Raw genomic sequence first — 26,001 nt, 5'->3', positions numbered from 1 at the left:
TCAAAACTGTGACACCCCTACTGTAAGACCATAGGATAAAAAAATTAGGTTCCATCACACTACTGACCATACTCCTGGTTGAGTCCCCACAGTTTGATCTTGTTGGCTTCATGCTGGGCTTTCTTCTTCAGCCTGCAAGCCCTGGGAAGGAGGAAACAGAGAGAGGAGTCAGAGAGGACTGTCAAAGCACTCCATCATCCTCTGGACCGTATTCCTGTTCTCCACGACTCTCCATTATTAGTCGGTTGGTATTGACAGAGAACTACTGGAGAGCGCTGAATGGAAGATGTATTTCCAAGATGTACAGCTGATTGACTCCAAGACCCCCCCCCAACCATTAATTCCCATTCCTCACTCTCTGATCTGCCATTTTCACCCAATACCATAAATCTTACAAAATACAACAGGTTTCATTTTTAGGGGAATGTGATACAAAAAAAGAATCAAAGTAAATATATCAAATGGTACTTTTTAAGACATCAAGGTGTTTTATAAAGACCTTTCTTTGCTTCCCTTCATTTCTGGTGGCTGTGACTAGGCTGAAAACTTGGGCCTACTCTGCAGTATTTTCTACTTCTTTCTTACAGAGAAATTACCAGGCCTGCTTGGGAAGTGGTGTGCTTCTGCTGTTAGATTGTACTGGCGTCAGAAACAGAAGGTCAGATAGGTGTCAAGCAATAAGAAAATCACAACTGAGCTTGCAATCAACAACAGATGAGCAACTTGGCAACCCAGCTCTGACATGTTTGTGGGAAGAAATGCTGTTTTAACTGGTACCTCCAAACCTGCCATGTGAAAGTTTGTGTTCCACTTTTTAATGTAAAACAAGTCTTAACAGAAGTCTAGAATTCTGTTTTGAAATACTGATTTGTAACTACAGTGCACTCTACCAAAGTACAGCATGTATTTTAATGTCATCTACTTGCCATTGCAGATAAACAAGACTAAACCAGGAAGAAAATTAGTGTTTTTTCCACAGACTATTTGCAAGTTAATGGCTACTCGTATGTGACCTTTTTTCTGCTAATGCAAAGCAATGTTGGCAATGGGCCTAATGTAAAGTTGTCCATTAACTCTTTCTCAGTGCCTTTTAATCCTTCATTCTCATCCCCCCCCCCATGTTAAACATGTTTGTAATAAAATATTGCCATAACCACCCCCTCTTAACCATTTCTCTTCTCCTCCCACTAACAGTCAACAGCTGAACTTCAAGTGACCCTATTCTGCCTCACGCGCCTCCTCGGTCCTCATACTGTCCCAATTCACTTCAGACCTCCAGTCTCCTTTTTTTCCTCACCTGCAGCATTTTCCAACTCATCTGCCATCCATTCTTCCTTCCTGCATTATTCAAACATGCAACTGCCAGCACACTACACAGGATCCAGTAAGGGCTATTCAACTCAAGCTCAACTTAAGACTGCAATTTCAGTTATTTTCCAAGTGCAACACAACTATTACGAATACTTAAGCACAAGTGACTCAAAATAAGGGCCTTCTGACAAATGCCTTAAAATTTTAGGAATTGGTTTCCACAGTTTGGTTTTAGAGGGAATCAAGTCTTTTCCATAAAGAAACTACTGTACATTAACTCTGACCTTCTCTATTGTTACAATAAAGTATCTGTTCCAAATTATTTCCAGTGGCAGGGGGCAAGTTGTCATGGGATTTTTTTGGCCTAAAAATGAAAGGACAGGCGCCCGGGTAGCATAGCGGTCTATTCCGTTGCCTACCAACATGGGGATCGCTAGTTCGAATCCCCGTGTTACTTCTGGCTTAGTTGGGTGTCCCTACAGACAAAATTGGCCGTGTCTACTACAGGTGGGAAGCTGGATATGGGTGTGTGTCCTGGTCACTGCACTAGTGCCTCCTCTGGTCGGTCGGGGCGCCTGTTCGGGGGGGAAGGGGAACTGGGGGGAATAGCATGATCCTCCCACGCGCTACATCCCCCTGGTAAAACTCCTCACTGTCGGGTGAAAAGAAGCAGCTGGCAACTGCACATGTATTGGAGGAGGCATGTGGTAGTCTGCAGCCCTCCCCAGATCTGCAGAGGGTGTGGAGCAGCGACTGGGATGGATCAGAAGAGTGGGGTAATTGGCCAGATACAATTGGGGAGAAAAAGGGGGAAAATCCCCCCCCCCCCAAAAATGAAAGGACTACCAGAACCAACAGAACAACAATCAAAAATCAAAACTGAGTTCAGTTTGGCTGCAACTAGTTTGACATTTCCTAACATCAAATATCACGCCCTTCATCCTTTCCTTCCCTCGCTGGCCATCTCTAGATTTAAATTGAGAAAAAACGATCGATTGTCAGGGAAAAAACTTAACTTTATAAGACCGAGACACCAGAAGAGACAGTAAACACACTTAGATGAACAGTGGTGGCCTGCAGAAGCATACAACCTCCCATTTCTTTATTTTGTGTTTAACAGTATTAACCCCCTAGCAATAGCAGGGGGCTCTACAGATGGCAACGTCAGTCTTTCGGTCTGCTCACCACTTCGATCAGGCAGAATTTAATGACTGCTAGAGGACCTGACTGTGGTTTTGTACTGACTCATGCAGATCACCTGGATGCCAGGCCCCCACGAACGGTAGTCAACCTTGCTGCCGATTTGACCTGGTGGCCAACAACGAAACTGCAACAAAGATTTCCCCTGTGGCCTAAAAAGTATTTCCCCACTGACAGCCCATAGAAAGGACATCTCTAAAACTGTTGACAGGGCACCATGAACAGCATACAAAGTCATAAACAATTCTTTATGTTGTTATGAATTTTCAAACCATGAAGGCCAATTATTTGTAAAAACTTACTCAGAGCGCAGAAAAACTCATTTTTTGCATGCGACGCCATCTCGGTGTACGAGCCAAGCACATGTCTCTCAGTCCTGCTAGAGTGAGTGCAAAATGCACAAGCTTGGCTTGAGCTAGTCTGAGCCTGTACTCACTTTCTACCAGCAAACATGATAAAAGCCAAAAATGTGCATGTGCCAAACGCTGCAGATGTTGTACTGCAACCTAGAGGTACCATGTATGTACTGAGTGATTAAAGTTACACTGAAACCAATTAGTGGCCATTTTCCATCTTGTACCCCGTTTTGTTAATACATCCATGGTGCATACCAGCTATGCCTTCTCTGTACAACCAGCAAATGTCAAAGTGAAACTAGTGAAGACTGTGAAATTGTATTGTGGTTAGCAATCGATGTATGTACATTTTTTGTTGCAGCAGACCTCTTAGTCACAGCAAAATCATAGGTGAAGCATTTATTCAGATCACGATTTCCAATGCACTGCTGCCTTCATCAAGGCAGTGAGTGTGAGACGTGTCGTGGCTGATAGCCTAATCTATGCATGTTAAGCATGTTAAATGCTGGGGCCAGTGCTAAAATGGGTAACCAAGAGTAGCATCTGCATAGCAAGACAGGATGCAGTGTGAACACCTGCCAGCAGGGGAGTTAAGACTCTCAGGGCCCTATCTTACACCCAGCACAAAGCACAGCACAAGTGTCATTACTAGTTTCCGACCGACGCAGTTGTCATTTTCCCCCAAAGCGCCCACATTGTTTAAATAGCAGATGTACTTAAACCCATCTATGTGCCCATGGGCGTGTTGGTCTTAAAATGAGGTGTGGTCAGGCCCATTGTTGGCACATTGCTATCGTGAGGCAGCGGAAAGCGATTGACCAATAAAAATCTGGTCTAAAGTCAGTGGCACAGTGTTTTCCTGCTATTTAAAGGGCGCATTATTCAGATGGTAAGATGAGCCTACATAGGCGGGTTCACAACACGCATACACTCTGCTTGTTACACAAACAGAGATGCGCATCAGCGCACAAACATGCAAAGATTATAACTAAAACCATTACAATATGAAAGATTTATTGTGTACATCACGATATTCAAAAAATAAATGTCGGGGTGTCTGGGTAGTGTAGCAGTCTATTCCATTGTCTACCAACACGGGGATTGCCGGTTCGAATCCTCGTGTTACCTCTGGCTTGGTTGGGCATCCCTACACACACAATTGGCCGTGTCTGCGGGCGGGAAGCCAGATGTGGGTATGCTTCCTGGTTGCTGCACTAGCGCCTCCTCTGGTCAGTCGGGGCGCCTGTTTGGGGGGGGAGGGGGAACTAAGGCGAATAGCGTGATCCTCCCATGCACTACGTCCCCCTGACAACACTCCACACTGTCAGGTGAAAAGAAGGGGCTGGCAACTCCACATGTGTCGGAGGAGGCATGTGGTAGTCTGCAGCCCTCCCGGGCTCGGCAGAGGGGGTGGAGCAGCAACTGGGACAGCTTGGAGGAGTGGGGTAATTGGCCAGATACAATTGGGGAGAAATTTTTTTTTTTTTAAAAAGAGTCAAAATGGTTATAATATTTATCATAATTAGTTAATTGCAATTGATTTTGTCAGTGAGCAGCAAGGTTTTGTTTTCCCCGTCTCCTGACATCATTATACTGCTTTCAACATTGTACAGCCATTCTGGTGATGCTAGAAGATGAGGAAAAGCTCACCACTACCTACTTCCGCGCCTGCTTCCCCTCAGGGAGCTTTGGTCGAGTGCTGCTGCTCCCGTAGATGGTCTCCTCATGCGCTTCGCGCATGAGCAGATCCATTTCCTCAGCAGAAAACCGTTTGTTTCTCTAACTTGCCAAATCCGCCGTTTAAATAGCAATTTGCCAAGGTGCAAGCATACCTGCTTTTTAAGGGAATGGCAGATGACACTCTGATTGGTTTAATTCATGTTAAGCCCAAAACACAGCTATGATTAATTAAAAGACTAAGATCAACCCCTTTGTGCCTTATTGTGAGCCAAGATTATGCACTGAGCCAAGATTATGCACTTTAACTAGCAAAAAAGGATTTGGACACGTCCTAAATGCATTTGTGCCATGCGCTTTAGACCATGCAATGAAGACCATTTAAATAGGGCCCTTAGTCTTGTTTTGTGTTCGTAACATGATAGTTGGCATTGGAATCTGCTGAAAGTACATTGCAGTTGTTTTTTTTTCTCCAGAGTACTAAAACTGTACATAAGGCAAAGCAGGCTGGCAAACTGGTACCTGGATGCCAGCTTGTTTTTCTCCTTGCGGGAGCGGGCTCGGGCCACGGCAGGCAGCTCATTGACAGGGCCCATGCCATCAATGGCAGCATTGAGCTTCTGTAGCTGCTCTCCAATGTTGTGGAGCTTCTGCGGGTTGGGGGTCAGGTCGCTGGCATCCGTCTTGCGGGCTTTGCGGTGCCCCTTCTTACCTGGAGGAACAAGAACAGTGTATATTTGACGATTTTGACAGTGAGCAGTGCTTTTGTGCGATGGGCTGCAATGTGTGCTTAGCTGAAAAGTGGCATCCAGTAAATTATGCTGGTAAAATGACTAGAAAAGACCTGAGTAGATGTTTTTGTTTTTAGAAATAATGAAAGAAAAAGTTGGGAACTTTGCCGGTCATAGTCTGAGCCCCTGGCTTAGCTAGGAATTGAAGGGAACATAATCAGTAGCGTGTGCGGTAGTTTACACCATCCCCACCCAGCAGAGAGGTTTTCAATGGTGGGACCTTAGGGAGTACAGGGAATTAGACATGCCAAGTTGGAAGAAAAAGGGGAGAGAATGTATAAAAGAAAAATAGCAAGGTAGTTTCAATGACACAAGATTTGGATTAGGAATGTTTTTGTAAGCCTGAACAGGACATGAGCTAGTTAAAATGTAAAAAGTAAGTGGTTAAATGTTGGGCCTTTTGAGGGACCTCTGAATTTGCCACAGTGATGCAATTTTTCAGTATTGATGCCAACTTTTAATGCCTGTGATGACCAATATTACCACATTCAGCTACTAAAGGGCATTATAGGACTTATTGTGAAGTGCAAATCTGCCTCCATCATGTTGCACAATAACAGGGTCCGAGTAATTCCGGCACTGCCATCAACCAACGAGCAAAGAAGTTGTTCCTGTCATGCACCTATTACCTGGAGCGCGCAAACCATGTCCAGCAGTAGTTTTATAAGCCCTTCAGATCAATTTTATTGGTCAACATGATGACAGCACTCTCTAACTGCGAGCTAACTTTAACCCTAAAACATGCCTCAGTGGGCATTCCTATGCTTCCAGGACAAGGATCGGCTTGCCGCGGCTGCAATCAGACCATACTAAAATAACACTGGTTTGGTTGGAAACACCTTTGATTGCAAGAAACTGAATGACAAGATGTCATGTTATAAAGTGATACGAGAAACCAACATCATGTGGCTATTGATTGGTCCAATATGTGACAAATCTTTTCTTTTTCACTTTTGTTGATTAGTGTTAATTGACAAAACTCACTATTTTTTCTGTCTGTCACAAAATATATGAGCAATTCCTGCTCTATATTTTTGTAAAAGTTTCATCAGTGCACCGCTTTATCCATTCATTTCCTTTCAATTAATTCATCCATTATCCAAATGGCTTATCCTGCTCTCAGGGCCACAGGGATGCTGGAGCCTATCCCAGCAGTCATTGGGCAACAGGCAGGGAGACACCCTAGCCAGGCTGCCAGACCATCACAGGGCCCACACACACACACACACACACACACACGCGCGCGCGCGCACACACACACACACACACACACACACACACAACACACACACATTCACACCTAGGGGCAATTTAGTACAGCCGATTCACCTGACCTACATGTCAGGTCATGTCTTGTAACAATAACCTAAAAAAAACAAAAAACAAATTTCCAACTAGCAAGGGAGAAGTAGACTGCTCTACCCTTGCACACCAACTCAAAGGGATTATTCTGCCCTTTTCTTTCTTTTCTTTTCTTTTTTTTGACTTGGGTTCAACTAACTAGTTCAAAGATTCAGCCTTCAGTCAACCCATTAAATTCATTTTAAAACATTTAAACTGAATGAAGATAATGGATATGTCATTTACCAAAACAGAGTTAATTAAAGTAATAATCAACAAATTAATCAATAATCAAAGTAATTGTTGATTGTAGCACCACCGTTTATTATAATGTAGAACAGTGGTTGGTGTACTCACCCTCTCGACGGTACAGTGTACTTGGTAGGGTACTGGAGCTCCAGGACAAGGACCAGCGGACCTCTCCGGTGGCCAGTTTCTTCTTGGTGGCTGACTCACGAGCACGCCGGTACTCCCAGAAACAGCGACGTTTTTGAGGACGCTCACCTGGCTGCTTGACTGGCTCTATCTCCACCTCTGGAAGAAATGACATCACTGTAAGGAATGAGCTGAACTCCATCTGCCTTATGCACACACAAATACACAGACCTACTTGCTTATGCATGACCCCTGCTTTAAATCTATAAATTGTTACAACTCGATCAGTTTTTATTAGCCTGGGTTATAAGTAAGGACAAGAAATCTCACTTAGTAGGTTGATGAAACACAAATTATAACAAGAGCTGTTGAGAGCAAATCTATTAAGAAAATTTCCAAGTTTACATACAAGTAAGAGAAAATGTATACGTACAAGTTATCCTGAAGTAGGTCAAGGAAACTGCTCATTTGTTATTGGTCATTCTGAATAAGAGTATTAACCATGTATAATTTTCACTAAAGTTCACTTGATTTTGATACCTGGAAATGTCTCATGATATCATGTAAAAGAGCAATTTAACCCATAGATCGCTGAAATAAAATTAGATTATGTAGAAAAATGTGGCCCAACTCTTATGGGGGAAAAAAAAAATCAACATACTCCTTATCTTTCATGTGCCCACATGGCCTTCTTAACAGGAGACTACAAATAAAAAGGCTTTATTCGGACAGAAGTAATCTTGGAATCTGATTGGACTTGAAACTCCTGACCGCCTGTGGATCACATTTTTGTGAAGCATCTTGCTCAGTTGAGACAAACAACAAATGACAGCATACCCATACACAAGACAAAAATCTCCCGTAACTTTTCTCTATGGTTAAGTGGTGCGCTCCTAAATGCATCTGTGATTCCTTGAGCCTATCGCTACACCCGAGCTATTGTCTTTCAAATTTGTTCAGTGTGAAATCCTGCCTTGAACCTGGGGCCTCAAACTAATATGTACATTCAGACAGCAACAGCAAGACACTTCAAATACCACCAATGCACCCATATACTCCAATGCCAACAAAAACGCAGACACACACCCATCCGAAAACACAGACATATGTCAAATAATAAATTTCAAATGCAGAAAGTCATCAATAAAGCTATCATAAATAACACAGCATGCAGAGCTCCCCCAGTGGGATGAGAGCAAACTCAACAGTCCACAACATCCAGTGTTTGTCTGACAGAAAAGGGGGATTATAAGAAAATACAACACAGCTATTGGAACCTATGGCTAATGTCAACAACTAGCCATTATTCAGGACCAGCTTCAGCCTGTTTCACAGCCTGTCCAATCTCAAGGAGCAACAGCAGCACATAAAAAGACAAACAGGCAGACAAACCATAAATGGAAAGAAAAGCCTTAAGTCATAACCAACAGCAACGCCTGTTCAGGGGTAGCTAACTACTGCACTGATGTGTTTAAAATTGAAATATAGGATTTTTCTCCACTCATAAATAGTTCTTCTATCCATCTGGACCATGGAGTCAGGTTCATCACTGGCGGTCACCCAGGGTCGAGTATGACTGTCCTCCTTCTGGGCCCCTCTGGGTCTTCAGGTGGGAGTAGAGGCCGATCCTGGAGCTGCATAGTGGGAGGACGCCTACGTGTGACAGTTTTTTATGTGGAGAGGCTGATGCGCTTGCAGCCACCACATAGTCCACACGGCAGGGGGTGGCCAGAGTCCAATGGCATGGAGAACCAAGACGACTGGGGACCACCATCTGTTGCAGCCTTCATCCACCTTCACTGGCACTGTAACCTGGAGACATCTTCCACCAGTTCTGCCGTTGAGGTCTTTTTGTTGGATCACGTTTCATCTGGAACCTCCCCCTTGACCTATCCGCCTTGGGTGACCTTACCAGGAGCCAAGCTCTAGACGGCATAGCTCTTGGGATCATTGGTACACGCAAGCTTCTTCATCACACCAAGGTGGCAATCCAGGAGATCCTTCTTCTGGAGTCAGGTTACATAATACTAACTGACATCTTTACCATGGTTGGAGAGACTCTCTACATACTGCTGTTGTGACTTTTTACCATGTAGGATGAACACTTGTTGAGTGGCAAACTCCTTTCTACTCAAACAGGAAAAAAGATTCAAACTTGATGACAACGTGGCGATACTTCTGTTGGACAGCTAATCTAACAATTCTACATCCGATATTACTGTACAACAGTTTTCCCATATAGTCTGATGTAGTTTGTAATACATTAGACCATCTGTGTTAGCTTTGGTCCCAGGATCTATTTTTACAAGGGTGGCAACTGTTTACTGCCAAGCTGACGGCACAACAGCCACAATGGCTGCTACACCTTGTTTGTAGTCCTCACTACCAGAGGAACAGATGATCAGAGAAATCATGGATTTTTGCTTTTGGCGAAACAGGGGACAGACATTTGGAATCACTGCTATAGGACTGTTATAAGGGCACAGGTGGATTAGGTTTATGAAAAAAATCAACAACAACAAAGTAAAAATCAAAAAAGCAGGAACTGTTGCAAGAATGTCGTCCATTTCTGCCATAGGTAAATATTTGGATTCTTACTGGCATTATAAGATGTCAGCATTTTTATAATTCTGTGGCTCTTGCCTAATGTAATGAGCTCATGGAAAAATTTTAGAGCTCATGCAACATCATATCTATCAATCTAATCATTTTGGTTGCTCATGTTACCAAAGAAAAAAGATATTACATGATTAAATTCACTCGTGATTAATAGACTACGAGTTGAAAAGGGACGTCATTGAGATTGACATTCGAGCACAATTATCAAACATCTATAATTACAAAATATCTTGACAGCGATGCAGAAGCTTTTGCACTCCACGGAGGATGAATAAACTAGTTTCCTCACGATTACTTCCCTTTAACAGTCATTCACATCACCACGCCGCTATTGCTATTGACACTAGTAATTACAGTCGATTAGTGAATTTGCAAAAGATTTGCCTATCCCAATTGTAGGTAATGATAAAGCAACAAGCCCCCAGGTCCAGATATAGCAACAACAAACACATTTTAAGGACTCAGAATGACCATAAAAAACAAGCTAATTAAGACGTTACAACATGTTACAACTACTACCACCTCCTATTGGCTGTTCTCACTTTGGTACTTCAGCCAACAGGGAATCATTGATCCTGTAGTTACAACAGAGCTCTGCCTGGTCCAGCTGGCAGACGGTGCACTTGTCATCGTTCACTCCCTCATTTTCCCACTCTATCTCCATGTTGTACATGCACATGTAGATGTAGATGTACAAAAATACACACACACACAGTCTTTGACTCTTGAGTCTAATGGATTTGTTCAACTTATTTGTTCTCTCTCTCTACATATGTGCACTCAGTCTCACATGGTTAAAAACTCTGCGCTGTGTCTAAAGGATTCACTAAACCTGTGCCGTCTTTCTCCCAGACTGCCTTTTTGCACACACAGGCACAAACATTAGGTACACACACGTATAGATACATAAACACACACCACAAACTAACCAGCACTTTACCACCTATTACTCAGTCTCCCACAATCTCCTTGGGCCCAGGGTGGTAAGAATAGCTCGGTTGGAAAGGCGCACGCACGCACGCACACACACACACACACACACACACACACACACACACACAGCTGCAACAATAGAGAACAACAATGGCCGTCTGGCGACAGTAGAAATATGAGCCCAGAGAGAAAGGTCAGTGAGGGCCTGCCAGGGACCTCTCCATTACTCTGCTGCAAGACGCCTGAGATTCCTCCATCAAAGGCTGGGGACACACTGCACTACTTTAAGGCACACTAAAGCCACTTTTTTGCCATTATGACTGGTTTTACCAAAGCTAGTTCTGGTTTGTGTTGGGCCATAATGGACAGTTGGTGCAAACAATCTTTTCCTGTGTGAGGTTTCAGGAATTTAATCCTCATCTGACTACAATCATCAAGTTTATCTCAAACGTGTTTTCGTTTTTTCTCTCGATGTCTTTCTGTAGTGGAATTTCGACATTGATAAAATATATTGAATAAATATATTGCTACTGTTCACAACAAGTATTTCTGAAATAAATGAAAATAAAAACATTTAGTGTCAATTTTAAGCTGCAATGGGCTATTAATGACTATATATGTTCTCTTGGGTGTGAAAGCGCATATTTATTTGATCCACCATCCAAAAACTAGCTTTACATCCTGAGTCATTGCCAAAAAGCATAACAAGCCAAAAAGTGACTTTTCTATGCTATGCTTTCCTGTGCTTGATATGCAAACAGCAAAGAATTCATCCAAGATATCAGTACTGGTAGTAACTGAGCATAAAATAGAGACAAGAATATAAATAAAGTAGAAATCAAATATAAAACAAACGTTTTTTTAATGAGGGGGGGGTGTAAAACCAAACAGCAGGGCAGCATTGCCTGCATTTGGGATGAAAATTCATGTTCCAATGGAACAATGACCTAAAGTACACAAGTAAACTACTAAAGGAATGTCTTAAAAAAGGTTACAATTCTTGAATAGTCCAGATTTAAATGGTAATCCAATTGAAAATCTGTGGTATGACCTAAAAACTGGTGTCTACCTATGCTCCCCATCTAATTTTGCAGAGCAGAATAAATTAACATGGAGGAATGGGCAAAATTTGCAAAATCTAACAGGCTCCTACAGGCCAGTTGCTGCCGAAGGCCCACCTACAAACTATGAGGGGTGAATACTTTTGTCCATGAGAAATGTAAGTCTTTAATTTTTTTAAAACAAACGAGCTTGAACAAAAACTATTTTTTCTTTCATAAATGGGTGGAATTTATAGGTTTAGTGCAGGGAGAAAAGATTGCTTCACCACAAAACAATTTGGAGGTGTAACAGAAACAAAATGATACAGAAGACAACAGATTCAAAACTCACTGCATATTCAACACTCACCGCATTCTGTCTCAGAGAAACTGGAAAGTTCGGCCTCTACTGCTGTCTCCTCTGCCCCCTCCTCTTCTTCCTCTTCCTCCTCCTCCTCCTCCTCTTTCTCCTCCTCCTCCACCTCCTGTTGCTCATCGTCTTCCTCCTCCAACTCTATGTCACTTTTCCCCTGGCTCTCCTCTCGGCCCCCCTGATCTCGCGGTGTTTCTCCTGCTGGTGGCTGCTCAGTCTGGATGTGGGAGTTGTGGCTGGGTCCTGCTGTTGGCTCCCCTCCCTGGCCCAGGGAGTAGTTGTGTTCCTCACTGCAGTGCTCAAGGGTCGACCCTGAGGCCATGGCCCCCTGTGCCGACACCTCCTCCTCCACCTGATACACTTCCATCGCACGTGCCCTTGCGGTTCCCCAAACACGTCCCTCGCGCCCTGCTGCCCCCACACTGGGCTCATGTTCTGTCACTGTGGTAGAGGAGATGAGCCCCTCCCCTTTCTCGGTGGCACTGGGCTGAACTTCCTCGATGAGGGGACCATGCAGGGGTGGCGTCATGTGTATCTGCACCTTGACATTCTTCCTCCTCCGCTCCTCCTCATCTTCCTCCTCATGGCTACGGCCCCAGCGACCCATGAGAACAGCCTCCTCCGAGCAGGCAAGCTCCCCTCCAACCCCCAGGCCCAATTTGGTGTAGCGCGCCATCTCATCCAGCGCAGACACGTCCCAGCGCTCTGGGTGCAGGTCCTCGCCAAAGCCACCATCATCCACCAGGTCGCTTAGCAACTCAAAGGGCCGTTTCCGTGGTGTCGCTGGGGAGCCCAGCATCAGGAGAACGCTCTGAAGGTGGAATACACGTGAATGTGGAGAAAACAAACACTCGCTTAATGTGCTTTTAAACCAGAGTTCAAAACAAGCCTTTTTTATTCAAAAGGGACATGTATCATCTACTGTTTCATTGCACAGAATGTTAGGTCCTGCCATCCATGCACTGTGTTGCATTGTGGACATGTGCCACAAAGGACTGTTTATTTAGCTTTTCAGTCCAACCAGACATTAAACCAGCTCATTCCATTAAGTATCTCAACTATCTCTCGTTGCAGGTGTGCCATAAAGTTAAATTGAAAGCCTGCATCTAAATGGCTTTAAGCAAAACAAGGTTGATGGCCACTGCTATAGGCCCCCAAGGACTCTGCTCCAATGCCAGAGATCACACTCCTGCATGGAAATTAAAAGTGACTACTACTCAGCTCTGACAGACTTCACAGCAATTTGCACCAAAAAATTTACACTGATGAGCAAAAACATCCATGACCACTCACAGGTAAACCGAATAACGTTGATCTTCTCCAAACAAGGGCACATGTCAGGTCTGGATAAATTAGATAGTAAGTGAACAATAAGTTCTAGTAGTCAACATGTTGGATATAGTGGAAATGGGCAGGAGTAAAGACCAGCAACTTTGACAAGGGCCAAATTATTATGGCCAGACGACTGGGTCAGACAGAGCATCTCTGAAATGGCAAGGCTTGTGGGTTGCTCCCGGTCAGCAGTGTTGAGTACCTAATGACATCTGAAGGAGGACAAACCACAAACCAGTGACAGGGTGTTGGGCGCCGCAGGCTCATTGATGAGTGAGGGCAGTGAAGGATATCCTGTCTGGTCTGAACCAACAGAAGGTCAAATGTGGCATAAGTCAAAGAACATTTTAATGGTGGTTACAAGAGGAATGTGTCACAACACACGGTGCATCACACCCTGTTGCGTATGGGGCTGTGTAGCTGCAAAGTGCCCATGATGACCCCCTATCCAGAGCACTGGAACTGGACCATGGCACAGTGGAAGAAGGTTGCCTGGTCTGATGAGTCCAATTTTGTTTTAGATCACATTGATGGCCGTGTACGCTGTTGACCTGGAGAAGTGATTACACTGGGATGCACTGTGGGAAGGCGATAAGTCAGTGGAGGAAGTGTTATGCTCTAGGCAATGTTCTGCTGGAAAACCCTGGCTCCGGCCATTCACGTGGACGTCAGTTTGACACGTGCCACCTATCTAAACATCATTGCAGACCAGGTACACCCCTTCATAGCAATGTTAATCCCTGATGGCAGTGGTCTCTTTCAGCAGGATAATGCACCCTGCCACACTGCAGATTGTTCGAGAATGGTTAGAAGAACATGATAGTGTTCAAGGTGTTGCCCTGGCCTTCAAATTCTCCAGATTTTAATCCGATTGAGCATCTCGGGGATGTATTGGACCGACAAATCAACCCGAGGCAGCTCCACCTCGCAACCCCCCCTAATTGAACTTGGCCAATTACCCCACTCTCCGTAGCCATCCTGGTCAATGCTCCACCCCCTCTGCCGCTTCTTTTCACCTGATAGTGAGGAGTTTCACCAGGGGGATGTAACGCGTGTGGGAGGATCACGCTATTCCCCCCAGTTCCCTCTCTCTCCTGAACAGGCAACCCGACCAACCAGAGGAGGTGCTAGTGCAGTGACCAGGACACATACCCACATCCGGCTTCCCACCTGCAGACACGGCCAATTGTGTGTGTAGGGATTCCTGACCAAGCTGGAGGTAACACGGGGATTTGAACCAGTGAGCCCAGTGTTGGTAGGCAATGGAATAGACCGCTACGCTACCCGGATGCCCCTCCACCTCGCAACTTACAGGATTTGAAGGATCTAAAGCTAATGTTGTGGTGTTAGATACCACAGGACACCTTCAGGGGTACTGTAAAATCCATGCCTTGGCGGGTTGGCGCTGTTTTGGCGGCACACAGAGGACCAATAGCATATCAGGCAGATGGTCATAATGTTTTGGCTCATCAGTGTATAGCTCTAGAAGAAATCAAAGCAAAATGCTATGATGTCTCACCTGGTCGAACTCAGTCCTGCCCCCTTGTGGCGACATGGCCAGAGGGTAGGGGCTCATTAGGCCCCTGTGGCCCCCATAGGCCTCGCCAAATACAGGCTCCATCCCATTCATGCCCGGCTATAGGGAGGGAAACACATACACACACACAAACGGGCAAAGTAAGTTCCAAATCAATCCAGGTCTACTGAGCATGTACAGTGTGAACAGTGCTCTTGCATTACCTGAGGCATGCCCAAGGCAGTGGGGGGGGGGAGTCAAGGTGTAGTCACAGTAGAAAAGAGTGTGTGTGTGTTCCTTCTGCAAAGACAGAACCAAGCTCAGACAATAGTGGTCCACACCGAAGTGAAAGTGTATGTGTACGTGTGTGTGTGTGTGTGTGTGAGTGAAAGGGAGACAAAAAAAAAAGAAGAGAGGCGAGGGAGAGGTCAGGAAGCAAGACAATAAGGAAGGGACGGATGATGAAGAGGCTGAAAGAGAAGAGGACACAGTGAGGGGGAGCAGTGGGAATAAGTAAAAGAGCAGGAGTGAAAGATGGGTTGATGAATTCTGCCTAAGTATCCTTTCTTCACTAATGACCAGCCAAACATAAATATTTGAGCGTAATGGGTATATTTATTCTAACTATTGTCTGGGTGCGATGTAATGATTGCTTGTAATGCCGGCCATCTGGGAATTTCTGCTTGTTCTAATGTTGCACTCATTACAAGTTATATCCAATAGGCTTACACACCATAAATGCGAAAATGTAATGGAGACATGCAAGATGGATTGGACACCTTTTTAAATCTGACCAATATTTTGGACTATTCTGCCATTTAATTGAAAGCTGGAAAATTAATAGAAAATTATAAAACTGTATTCATGGGTTTGTGAAAGCGCCAAAAAAGAAGGATAGGGTGTGTTAATTGTAGGGCTGAACAATATATAGTTTCAGAATCTCATCTCATCTCATCATCAGCTGTTCCTCCAGGGTTGGGTCGCAGTGGCAGCAAGTTAAGCAGGGCACTCCAAATGTCCCTCTCCCCAGCAATGCCCTCCAGTTCCCCCTTGGGAATCCCAAGGCGTTTCCGGGCCACATTGGACATGTAGTCCCTTCAGCGAGTTCTGGGTCTACCCCTGCGGTCTCCTCCCTGGTGGACATGCCCGGAAAATCTCCAAAGGAAGGCGCTCAGGAGACATCCTAATCAGATGCCCAAACCACATCAACTGGCTCCTTTTGATGCAAAGGAGCAGCGACTCTACTCCGAGCTCCCTCCGGATGTCCGAGCTCCTCACCCTCTCTCTAAGGCTGAGCCCAGATACCCTACGGGGGAAACTCATTTCAGCCACTTGTATCTGCGATCTCACCAACCCGGTCACTACCCAAAGCTCATGACCATAGGTGAGGGTTGGAACGAAGATTGACTGGTAAATTGAGAGCTTTGCCTTCCAATTCAGCTCCCTCTTCACCACAATGGTCCAGTACAACTTCCGCATTACTGCTGATGCTTCATCAACCCACCTGTCAATCTCTCACTCTGTCCTACCCTCACTCATGAACAAGACCCCGAGATACTTCTTCACTTGAGGTAACAACTCATCTTCAACCAGGAGTGAGCAATCCACCATTTTCCGGTAGAAAACCAAGTCAGTACTTGGAGGTACTAACTCTCATCCCGGACATTTCACACTCAGCTGCAAACCACCCTAGTGCGCACTGAAGGTCACGTTCTGATGAAGCCAACAAAACCACATCATCTGCAAAAGCAGAGATGCAATTCTAAGATTCCCAAAACAGACACACTCCTCACCTTGGCTATGCCTTGAGATCCTGTCCATGTGGGACAACCTTGGTGGAGTCCGACACCCACTGAAAACGTGTTTGACTTTGTGCCGAGAATGTGGACACAGTTCTCACTTTGGTTTTACAAGGACCGGATGGCTTGTACCAACTGCCCCTGTACCCCATACTCCCACAATACCCCCCACAGAGTGCTCCGGGGTACACGGCCGTAAGCCTTCTCCAAGTCCACAAAACACATGTAGACTGGCTGGTCAAACTCCCATGCCTCCCTCAGCACTTCCACAAGGGTAAAGAGTTGGTCCGTTTTTCCATGGCCAGGGCGAAATCCGCATTGTTCCTGCTGGATCCGAGGTTTGACATTTGGTCGAAGCCCCATTTCCAGCACTCTAGAGTAGACTTTCCCAGGGAGGCTGAGCAATGTGATGCCCCAATAATTGGAACACACCCTCTGGTCTCCTTTCTTAAATATGAGAACCACCACCCCAGTCTGCCACTCCACAGGTACTGTCCCTGACCTTCACGTGACACTAAAGAGGCGTGTCAGCCAAGACGGCCCAACAATGTCCAGAGCCTTCACTATCTCAGGGCGAATCTCATCCACAACCAGCGCCTTGCCATCGAGAAGCTTCTTAACTACCTCAGAGATCTCTGCCAGGGATATGGGTGGGGCTTCCCCCGAGTCCTCAGACTCTACCTCCTCCACTGAGGATGTGTTAGCTGGGTTCAGGAGCTCCTCAAAATGCTCTTTCCACTGTGCGACAACATCCCCAGTCCGGGTCAGCAGTTCCCCTCCCCGGCTGAACACAGCCTGAGTCAGGCCCTGCTTCCCCTTCCTGAGTCGCCGGATGGTTTGTCAGAACTTCCTTGAGGCCAACTGAAAGTCCTCCTCCATAGCCTCGTTGAGACACACCCGAATTTTTGCTTCTGCGACCACCGAAGCCGCAGCCCTTCTGGCCTCCCAGTACCAGTCGTCTGCTGCTTCAGGAGACCCCTGAGCCAACCACACCCAAAAGGCCTCCTTCTTCAGCCTGACGACTTCCCTCACTGCCAGTGCGCACCAGCGGGTTCTTAGGTTGCCACCTCGGCAGGCACCAATGACCTTATGACCACAGCTCCTACCTGCTACATCGCAATAGGGTTCGCAATAGAGGCTTGGAACATGGCCCACTCAAGACTCCATGTCCCCAGCCTCCCGCGGGATACATGAGAACTTCTTCCGGAGGTGGGAGTTGAAGACTTCATGGACAGGGGCCTCCGCCAAACATTCCCAGGTCACCCTCACTACCTGTTTGGGTTTGCCAGGTCTGTCCAGCACCCCCCATCTTATCCAACTCACCACCAGGGGGTGATCAGTTGACAGCTCTGCTCCTCTCTTCACCTGAGTGCGCAAAACATACGGCCCCAGATCTGATGATATGACCACAAAGTCTATCATCGATCTTCAGCCTAAGGTGTTCTGGTACCAAGTACACTTAGGAACTACCTCATGTTCGAACACGGTGTTTGTTAGCACCAATCCATGATTCGCACAGAAGTCCAATAACAAGGCACCACTCAGGTTCCGATAGGGGAGGGTGTTCCTCCCAATCACGCCCCTACAGGTTTCTCCATCATTCCCCATGTGAGCATTGAAGTCCACCAGCAGAACTATAGAGTCCCCAGGTGGAACCCTATCCAGGACACCACCCAGAGACTCCAAGAAGGCCGTATACTCCAAACTGCTATGCACTGCATAAGCACACACAACAATCAGAGCCCTCCCCCTAGTGACTTGCAGTCATATAGAGGTGACCGCCTCATTTCCCAGGGAGGACTCCAACACGGCGGCACTCAACCGGGGACTTTTGAGTATCCCCACACCCGCATGGCCAGGCAGGCAGAAGAGTTACAGCACCTCACCCGGAAAAGGGAAACCAAGGCCACCTCCTAGAGCCAGACCTGGGAAGGGAGCTCACCAGCGAGCATCTGGGGGCTGGACCTTGCCCCATGGGGCCCAGTCAGACCCAGCCCAAAAAAACAACATGAAGCCACCACCCCGTGGACCCATCACATGCGGGGATGAGCATTGGGGTAGGGTGCAATGCAGGCCAGGCAGCAGGCAAAGGCAAGGACCAGGGCGTGCCAATTTCTGGCATCGCAGATTGGTCCTCGGGATGTGGAATGTCACCTCTCTTGCAGGGAAGGAGCTTGAGCTGATGCAGGAGGTGAAGCGGTACTAACTAGATATAGTTGGGCTCACCTCCACACATATCATGGGCTCTGGTACCAAATTCCTGGAGAGGGGATGGACTCTTTACTTTTCTGGAGTTGGCCAAGGTGACAAGCGCCGGGCAGGTATAGTTTCAGAATTGACATTACAATACACACATGTGCAACAGTCACCTTGCAAAGGATCTGATGTAAGGTGAATCAAGCCCATTAGTCATGTTTGGCTTCAACTTTTATTGCTTGATAGAAAGTCTAGCAAGATCTGCTTTTTTATGATTACGATTGAATAAAAATGTTCTAGTACATCTGACAAATAATATGATTCAATCTGATTTAATGACTTCTCGGACAACTGACTTGTATCCCCTCTAAAATCACTGCTAGAATGAAGAATGATTTGAAAGTTTAAAGCTGCAGATATCTGGTGAAATTATGCAACTCTATTTTTAAATTTTGCCATACATATTGCAAAAAAACAACAACAAACAAACCCAAAAATATGCAGTGTCGATTTTTCCCCCCCAATATCATTCAGTCTAGTTAATTGACAAATAGTAGATAACATTTGAAGGGAGTGAAAGCCCAGGTCTCAACCACAGCCTCATCACTTGCTTTCCGTACAAGACTGTGACCTTCACCAGAGCTCATGAAGAGATGAAGGTGTGTGTGTGTGTGTGTGTGTGTGTGTGTGTGGAGGGGGTTCAAAGGTCAAAAAAGAGGGGGAGGACATAGAGATTAGGATGGCGAGGATCTGACCTAAAAGTTACCTGCGGTGACAGGGAGAGGTCACAGTTGAGAGGGTCAGAGGTCAGGCCCTCTTCACATGACGCAAAGGGATGCTGCAGACTGCCACTGCAGGAGAAGTAGGAAGAGAAACAAGCATTCAGACCTGGATTAGATGACAAACAACTGTCTTTTTCCCCTCCCTTCATAACAATACAACCTCATCAACATATTACATCGAAACTCAAGCGCACTTAAATCGTGTGAATGTTTCAAAAGGAAGTGTGTGTGTGTGTGTGTGTGTGTGTGCGTGTGTGTCCTTAACTAGTAGTATTTGTGCACGCCTCCTGTTTAGTGGACCTTAAAGAGTCCTTAGGCTACCATAATTTACTGATTGCAGCTGAAAGATTGGAGAATAATAAGATGAGATGGGAGACTGGTGGAGAGAAGGATAAGAAAGGAAGATGATGGCAGAGGAAGACTATCGTGTTGACAGAAATTAAAAAGAAAGGACGGGATAGGAAAAGGGGAAAAGGGAAGGCCAAGCTAGACAAGGAGGCTAGTGTAGACTGCCGATACGCTGTGAGAGCTGATCGAGCTCTGCTCCTTTCAGCCTGAAACATGATGAAACACCAAGCAACAATAAAACACAAGCGCGCGCGCATGCGCGCGCGCACACACACACACACACACACACACACACACACACACACACACACACACACAGTCTCTGGTCTGGAATCTGTGCATGCAACAATGGCACCAGCAAACTGAAAATTAGGTAGAAACTGTTTACATTGACCCGGGTTCAACGGTTCAATAACAATGGCATAATACCTTTTCTGTGGCTGAATGACCTCAGGCACGCAAGAATGAGGAAATGAGGATGGCTGCCTGGTTAAGACACTGCCTTGGCATGCTGTGGGGAAAAATGGTTTGTTGGCACACCAAGCATGCAAGTTACTGACTAAGCATGTGCAAAAGCATTTAATCATAAACTTACAGCCATTTGGAGGAGCTGAGGTTGTAGTTATAGTAAAAACACTGCCGTATGTTCCTGACAAATGTTTGTGTGCATCGAGTTGCATCAACTTGTTTTACTTGATTTTATCACCCACTGCATTGTAGCTATTATTACCTGTTGGCCTTGGTAAACAGTAGGTGCTGGAGGCTACCAATGGCCTCTGCTGCAATATCGTACGATGAGGTTTGCTTTCAATATCGGCAATCATTTCGTCAGAAAAAAAGGGTCACGTTTGCTGAAATGGTTACAGTTCGGTGTCATGCTTGAACCAAAGTTTCCCAATTCAATTGTAAAACACACAGACAATCAAGTTTACTTACCTAAATAACCATGCCTGCTCTCAGCCTTAACTTTAACCTCTACTGAACTTTAAGTATTGAGTGTTTGAGCCCTTTTCAGTGGCATGAGGTAAAATCTTGACGTGTATTCAAAAGATCTTATGTATCTGAACGCAAACTTCAAACTGGATCTAATTTTGACTGCAGTGCCGGTGAAAACACTTCCTATAGCGGACCCGGGCGGCACTCGGAAAACTTGCATGCTAGCAATCATTTGTTATGCATCGATTCAAAATAATCACGAGCCCAGTCCAAAGGTCAGTGGCCAGTCCCAGCAGTCAAACAAAGGCTGAAAGTCAGATTTCGCAGCGACACAACAAGGCTGAGTAATACATCACACCACGTAAACCACCCAGGGTCAATAACCATCAGTAACTCCAACATCGAGGTCAGCTAAATAGTCAGTTACCTCCCCATAAACAGGAACTGACAGGAAAAGCAGATCACGACACAACCGCATCTTATTCCCAAATCAAAGGTGTGTGCTTGCATGTGCAGAGCGGGCGGAGGCTTTATAGTGGTCCATAAGGACGTGCTGTATTGTGTTTGTCAAGTGGTTCAAGTACTTCTACGCTACTCGGTGTTATATAAACAAACCCCTCATGTAGTAAAGCAATAAATCCTGAACAGTGAAACACTAAAACGACCTTTGAGTTCTGCTTTAGGTATACAGTTCATATATATATATAACTTGTTTAGTTTGGCATGTTGGGAGTCTTACATCCTCCTGAAATTGGTTTAAACACACCTGTCAAAATGCTACAAAGGATCTTCGGATCTTGCCAGTGTTCGGTATAGGGGAACAAATCCCTAATATCTATCAATCCAACTTGATTTACATGGTACATTTTCTACATTAAAACACAATGCTACATGTTTTACATCAAGTGAAAGTGAACAGATAAAATAGAAAATACAGTGAAGAAGACAGAACAATAACAAGACAGAGTGACAAAACGAATCAAAATAAAAATCAATTAAATCAGGCCAGAACTCATAATAGGTCGATACAACTGGCGGCCATAGGGGTCCTATGGCCGCCAGTTGTATCGACCTATTATGAGTTCTGTGAAGTGAAGATAACTGAATCTGACCCGTTTGTAGGATGCTAAAGCCTCCCTCTCTCTCCAAATACATCCGATAATGAGCAAGTGATCAGACAAGCACCACGAGGCACATTCAGAACATGAGCCATCTGACCAGACCACGAACCCTTGAAGCTGTAAAGGCCTCATCACAAAAACAAAAAGATTCACAACCATGATGGAAAGCTGGTTTGAAGACTGAATGATGGTTAAAACAAGTCAGAAAGGGGATAAATAATAAATAATAATAATAACAATTCTAAAAAACAGACTGCTCTGGCAGCCTGGAAATGAATGGGGAAGGATGGGGGAAGGAGGAGGGGGGGGCTGTCTGGGAGTTCAATTTGGCAAATTATAAAGATCCAATAATGGGCAGCGGACGAGTGCCTTTTCGCCCAGAATATCAACAATTAGCCTTCCATCTCTAAGGCAATCGTCTTTCCATTTAAGACGGTAAGCATGTGACTGCTACACAGAACCAAATCCAACCGAAACAGGCCAACTCGATGCCACCCCACCCCCTCACGTCTCTCCTCCCCGTGCCCTTGCATTTTGTAATTCGATCATGAAACAGAAAACAAAGTAGTCCATACCTATCACTTATCACCCCTCGTTGCTTGCAATCCTGTGGGTGACCTCCATCATTTACCAAAAATGACCAGTTGTGGTGGATTTCTCGGGCTCGCCGGTTAAACCAGTGCAGCGGGACAGCGCGGCGGTCCGTCTGCACAGCTGGAACAAAGATCTACGGAAGGTGCCACGGCCGTGCGTCCCGCATGGCACGGAGGCGAAAACGAGCACTTCCACACTTCATCCACCGCTAACGGCGAATCACAAATATTCTCACATTTTTGATGAAAACCGTATCCACGCTCGGCACCACGTGTTGTACGCATGTATTCGACGCGACCGAAATCCCTTTCCCCCCCCCTCTCCTACAGACAATGAAAATGGGGCGCAGCTGGCACTGCCACCGGATGTCCAATATTAATCGTTAATACAGCGCGACGCTGGAGAGCGAGAGAGAGAGAGAGGGGGGGGATTTGATAGCATGTGGGGGAGGCTCCGTGTTTCAATGCATAGAAGGTATAACCTGCGCAATATCCCCAAAACCCCTACTACAATCACGAAAATTCAAAGTTGTGATGAATAAATCAGATAACCAGTATTGCGACTCTGCCCTTCCTCCACCTGCAGGTGCTGCCCGATCTCCACATGAATTAGTCGTGTTAGCGGTAGGCTAAAGACAGAACAAGCCGCGGACCGAAAATAAATCACAGCATACTTTTTTTTCTTCTTCTCTCTAACGTTGCACGGAGATGCGGAAAGTTTTCCTGCAATCGCAAGGCGAAGATCGCCGTGGTAAACTTCAGACACGGCCAGCACAAAACAAAACAAACCAAAACAAAACAAAACAGCGAGGTGGTCACAAGGGCTTACCGCTACCTTACGAGGTGTCGTCGGCTGCCCCCCCCCCCCCCTGAAAGAAACCTCCAGACACCGCTAGAGCTGCGTGGTCAAGTGTAAAATGTCGGCCTTGGCCGCTCCAGATGATATTACGCACATCCAACGGAGAGAGAGAGAAAACAGCCAGTATGGACAGTGGCTACGACATGGAGAAAATATTATTCTATAAGTCACTGAGGAAGTTGGGAACTCAACGCGGCTACTGAGTTGGCATATGGCGACTAAACGGGATTGAACAACGCTGCATAATAAATTAATGATGATGAGGATGATGGTAAATCTCACGCACAGAAGCCAACTGTTTGGGCTCTGAGAGGAGGCATCGGGTGGCACTGAATAAAAGCGGTGCCCACCATCATTCTTTGAAGATTATGTTCTTTTTCCCAAAGTTTCACGGGATTTCACCAGAAGTAGGCCCCCGGTCTGATATGTGGTGCGGTCCGCGTCGCTTGTTCGAAACAGCTCACTTTCTCTATCGGGTTAACAATAAACACACTTTAGTTTAAATCCGCTTTTTTTAAGCGGAGAAAGAGGGCGTGGACCTCCCCAATGGATGCTTTGTTGTTATTTTGACACACTTTTCTCTAAGTCGCTCCCCTGGGCTTATCTAACGCCATTTGACCGCTCTCCTCCTGCGGGAAAACAAGACAAAAAACAGAAGTGGAGGGTTGACTGACCTGACGGGAACCAAACCTGTCCGCCGCGAAACGGTGCAGATCTCGGCGGACGGGGGCATTTGGGTTCACAACCAGCGTTTCTGATTCCAGTGAAAACGGATATGGCCTGGATCTACGACACAGCACGTCACAGGGGGGCGCGTCCACGTGACCCGGTCTTCAGGACACCACGGAGCGATGACGAACCGTGCGCGGCCCCGAACTCGTGTACGCTCCGCCGCCACTGAACCGTTTCCTCCCGACACGCCAGGGGACGGAAGTATGCACTGTATAGGCTGCCTAAAGGACCGCAGCGGTGTTTTTTGTTTGTTTTGTTTCTTCAGTTTCAACCCTCTCGCTGCGAATCCCGTAGACTTTACATGACTCCCTTACCACTGGCCAAGGCACACCCTATGGTGTTTTATGTTTTTCCTATCTTTCAGGAAGTCGGTTTTCATTGCAATGTGGTATGAAAATCGACTTTGCAGAGATTTCAAACTTGATTGAGACAGGTAATCCGTCACAGTGGGCATTTATTTACGTATTCATGCATTTATTATTTATCGTCAAAGTTGCGTTGTCGTTGCAGCGGAATAAGCGCTGTTGAAAGCGCGGATTGATTTGAGAAGTTCAGGTGCGGTCATGGAAACTCCGACACCCCCCCCCCTCAAAAAAAAACCAAGACGACCAATGTTCACTGTGACGGATTTCCAATCTCAAGTAAATTTGAAATCCATGCAAATTGATTTAAAAAAAAATTTTTTTTTACACAGCACTGAAATGAATCGAGACCAACGGCTAAACAGAAGGCAAGAAAAATGCATTCAAACAACTCTGTTAATGGTCGGGAGTGATGTAGTAAATGGGCTAAAACATGCAGTACAGCTAAAATATGTGGTAAACCAGCAGATGTAAAAGACCAATTCAGTATTTTTCACTTGGTATGGTCCTTTAAGACTGCTGGTTTCTGATAGAGGGACATCGTGCTCTGGTGCCTACAATTTAGGTCAGCTCTTAGCTGGTAAGGGAAAAGGGGACATGGCCAATAAACGCACGTTTGTGTAACTTTAACCAACATTACATAAGCCCATGCAGTGTTGTACGAATTTAATAAAATTACATAAGATCAGTGCTTTATGTCTGTACTCGGGTGCAGCCGATGTATGTATGTGTATGTACACAGCCTACGGGACGTGAGTGTTCACAGAAACATTACAATGGAAATGAATGCGCCCTATGGAAAGGAAGTCCTGAAATAGCATGCAATAACTCATGCTGGGAAAATGTTATCACGATAATCAAAGGAAATTTGACACCTTCGATATACATATCACAATATTCATCTATTGAATATAAAAATAACATATTTCTTCATTATCCTATGAGGTTCATTACATTGAACTGTTTGGTAATGTAAAGTATAATATTAAACCAACTCCCTCGAACATTTCAGACCTAATTTTATGATAAATTTAGGTGATAGATTGTCATCCATTTGAGTCAGTAACGCTTTATTTATATAGTACTTTTTAAAACACAGTTACAAATTGATTTACACACGCGAAAAGTAAGTAAAATAAATACAATAAATTACAATATAAAACATGGCACAGTGACAAAAACACTAAATTAAAAACTAACCAAATCAAAAGACAGGGATGGGGATGTATAAAAGGCTTTTCTATACAGATGGGTTTTCATAAGCTGTTTAAGACAGTCCAAAGATTTAGCAAATCTTTAATAAACTTTCTTTGTACCTCCACCAGAACAACCTCTTGGACCCCAACCAGTCTGGGTTCAAGGTGGTTACTCGACAGAGACGGCCCTCCTTGCAGTGACAAGAATCGCTG

General features: G+C 45.4%; 1 protein-coding gene across 2 annotated transcripts in view; it reads right to left on the bottom strand.

Moving 5' to 3' along the window:
* LOC130113195 (CREB3 regulatory factor-like) overlaps positions 1-24,236 on the bottom strand; it is a 35,958-nt gene extending 11,722 nt beyond the window's left edge. Inside the window, exons 1-9 of one of the 2 annotated variants that reach the window (XM_056280748.1) lie at positions 24,173-24,207; positions 20,419-20,500; positions 19,626-19,710; positions 15,089-15,164; positions 14,868-14,984; positions 12,014-12,827; positions 7,034-7,210; positions 5,067-5,256; positions 68-141 (exon numbers count right to left, since the gene is read on the bottom strand). In XM_056280748.1, the coding sequence (XP_056136723.1) occupies positions 68-141; positions 5,067-5,256; positions 7,034-7,210; positions 12,014-12,827; positions 14,868-14,984; positions 15,089-15,097 (1,381 nt within the window). In that variant the 5' untranslated portion in view covers positions 15,098-15,164; positions 19,626-19,710; positions 20,419-20,500; positions 24,173-24,207. Of the gene's footprint in view, positions 1-67; positions 142-5,066; positions 5,257-7,033; positions 7,211-12,013; positions 12,828-14,867; positions 14,985-15,088; positions 15,165-19,625; positions 19,711-20,418; positions 20,501-24,172 lie in introns of both variants that reach the window. The other variant, XM_056280747.1, reaches the window with a different exon arrangement.
* Between the last annotated feature and the right edge of the window lie 1,765 nt (positions 24,237-26,001).

This window comes from Lampris incognitus, chromosome 5 (assembly GCF_029633865.1).
Source record: "Lampris incognitus isolate fLamInc1 chromosome 5, fLamInc1.hap2, whole genome shotgun sequence".
Classification (NCBI taxonomy): Eukaryota; Metazoa; Chordata; class Actinopteri; order Lampriformes; family Lampridae; genus Lampris; species Lampris incognitus.
This window is presented reverse-complemented; position numbering and strand designations above follow the sequence as displayed.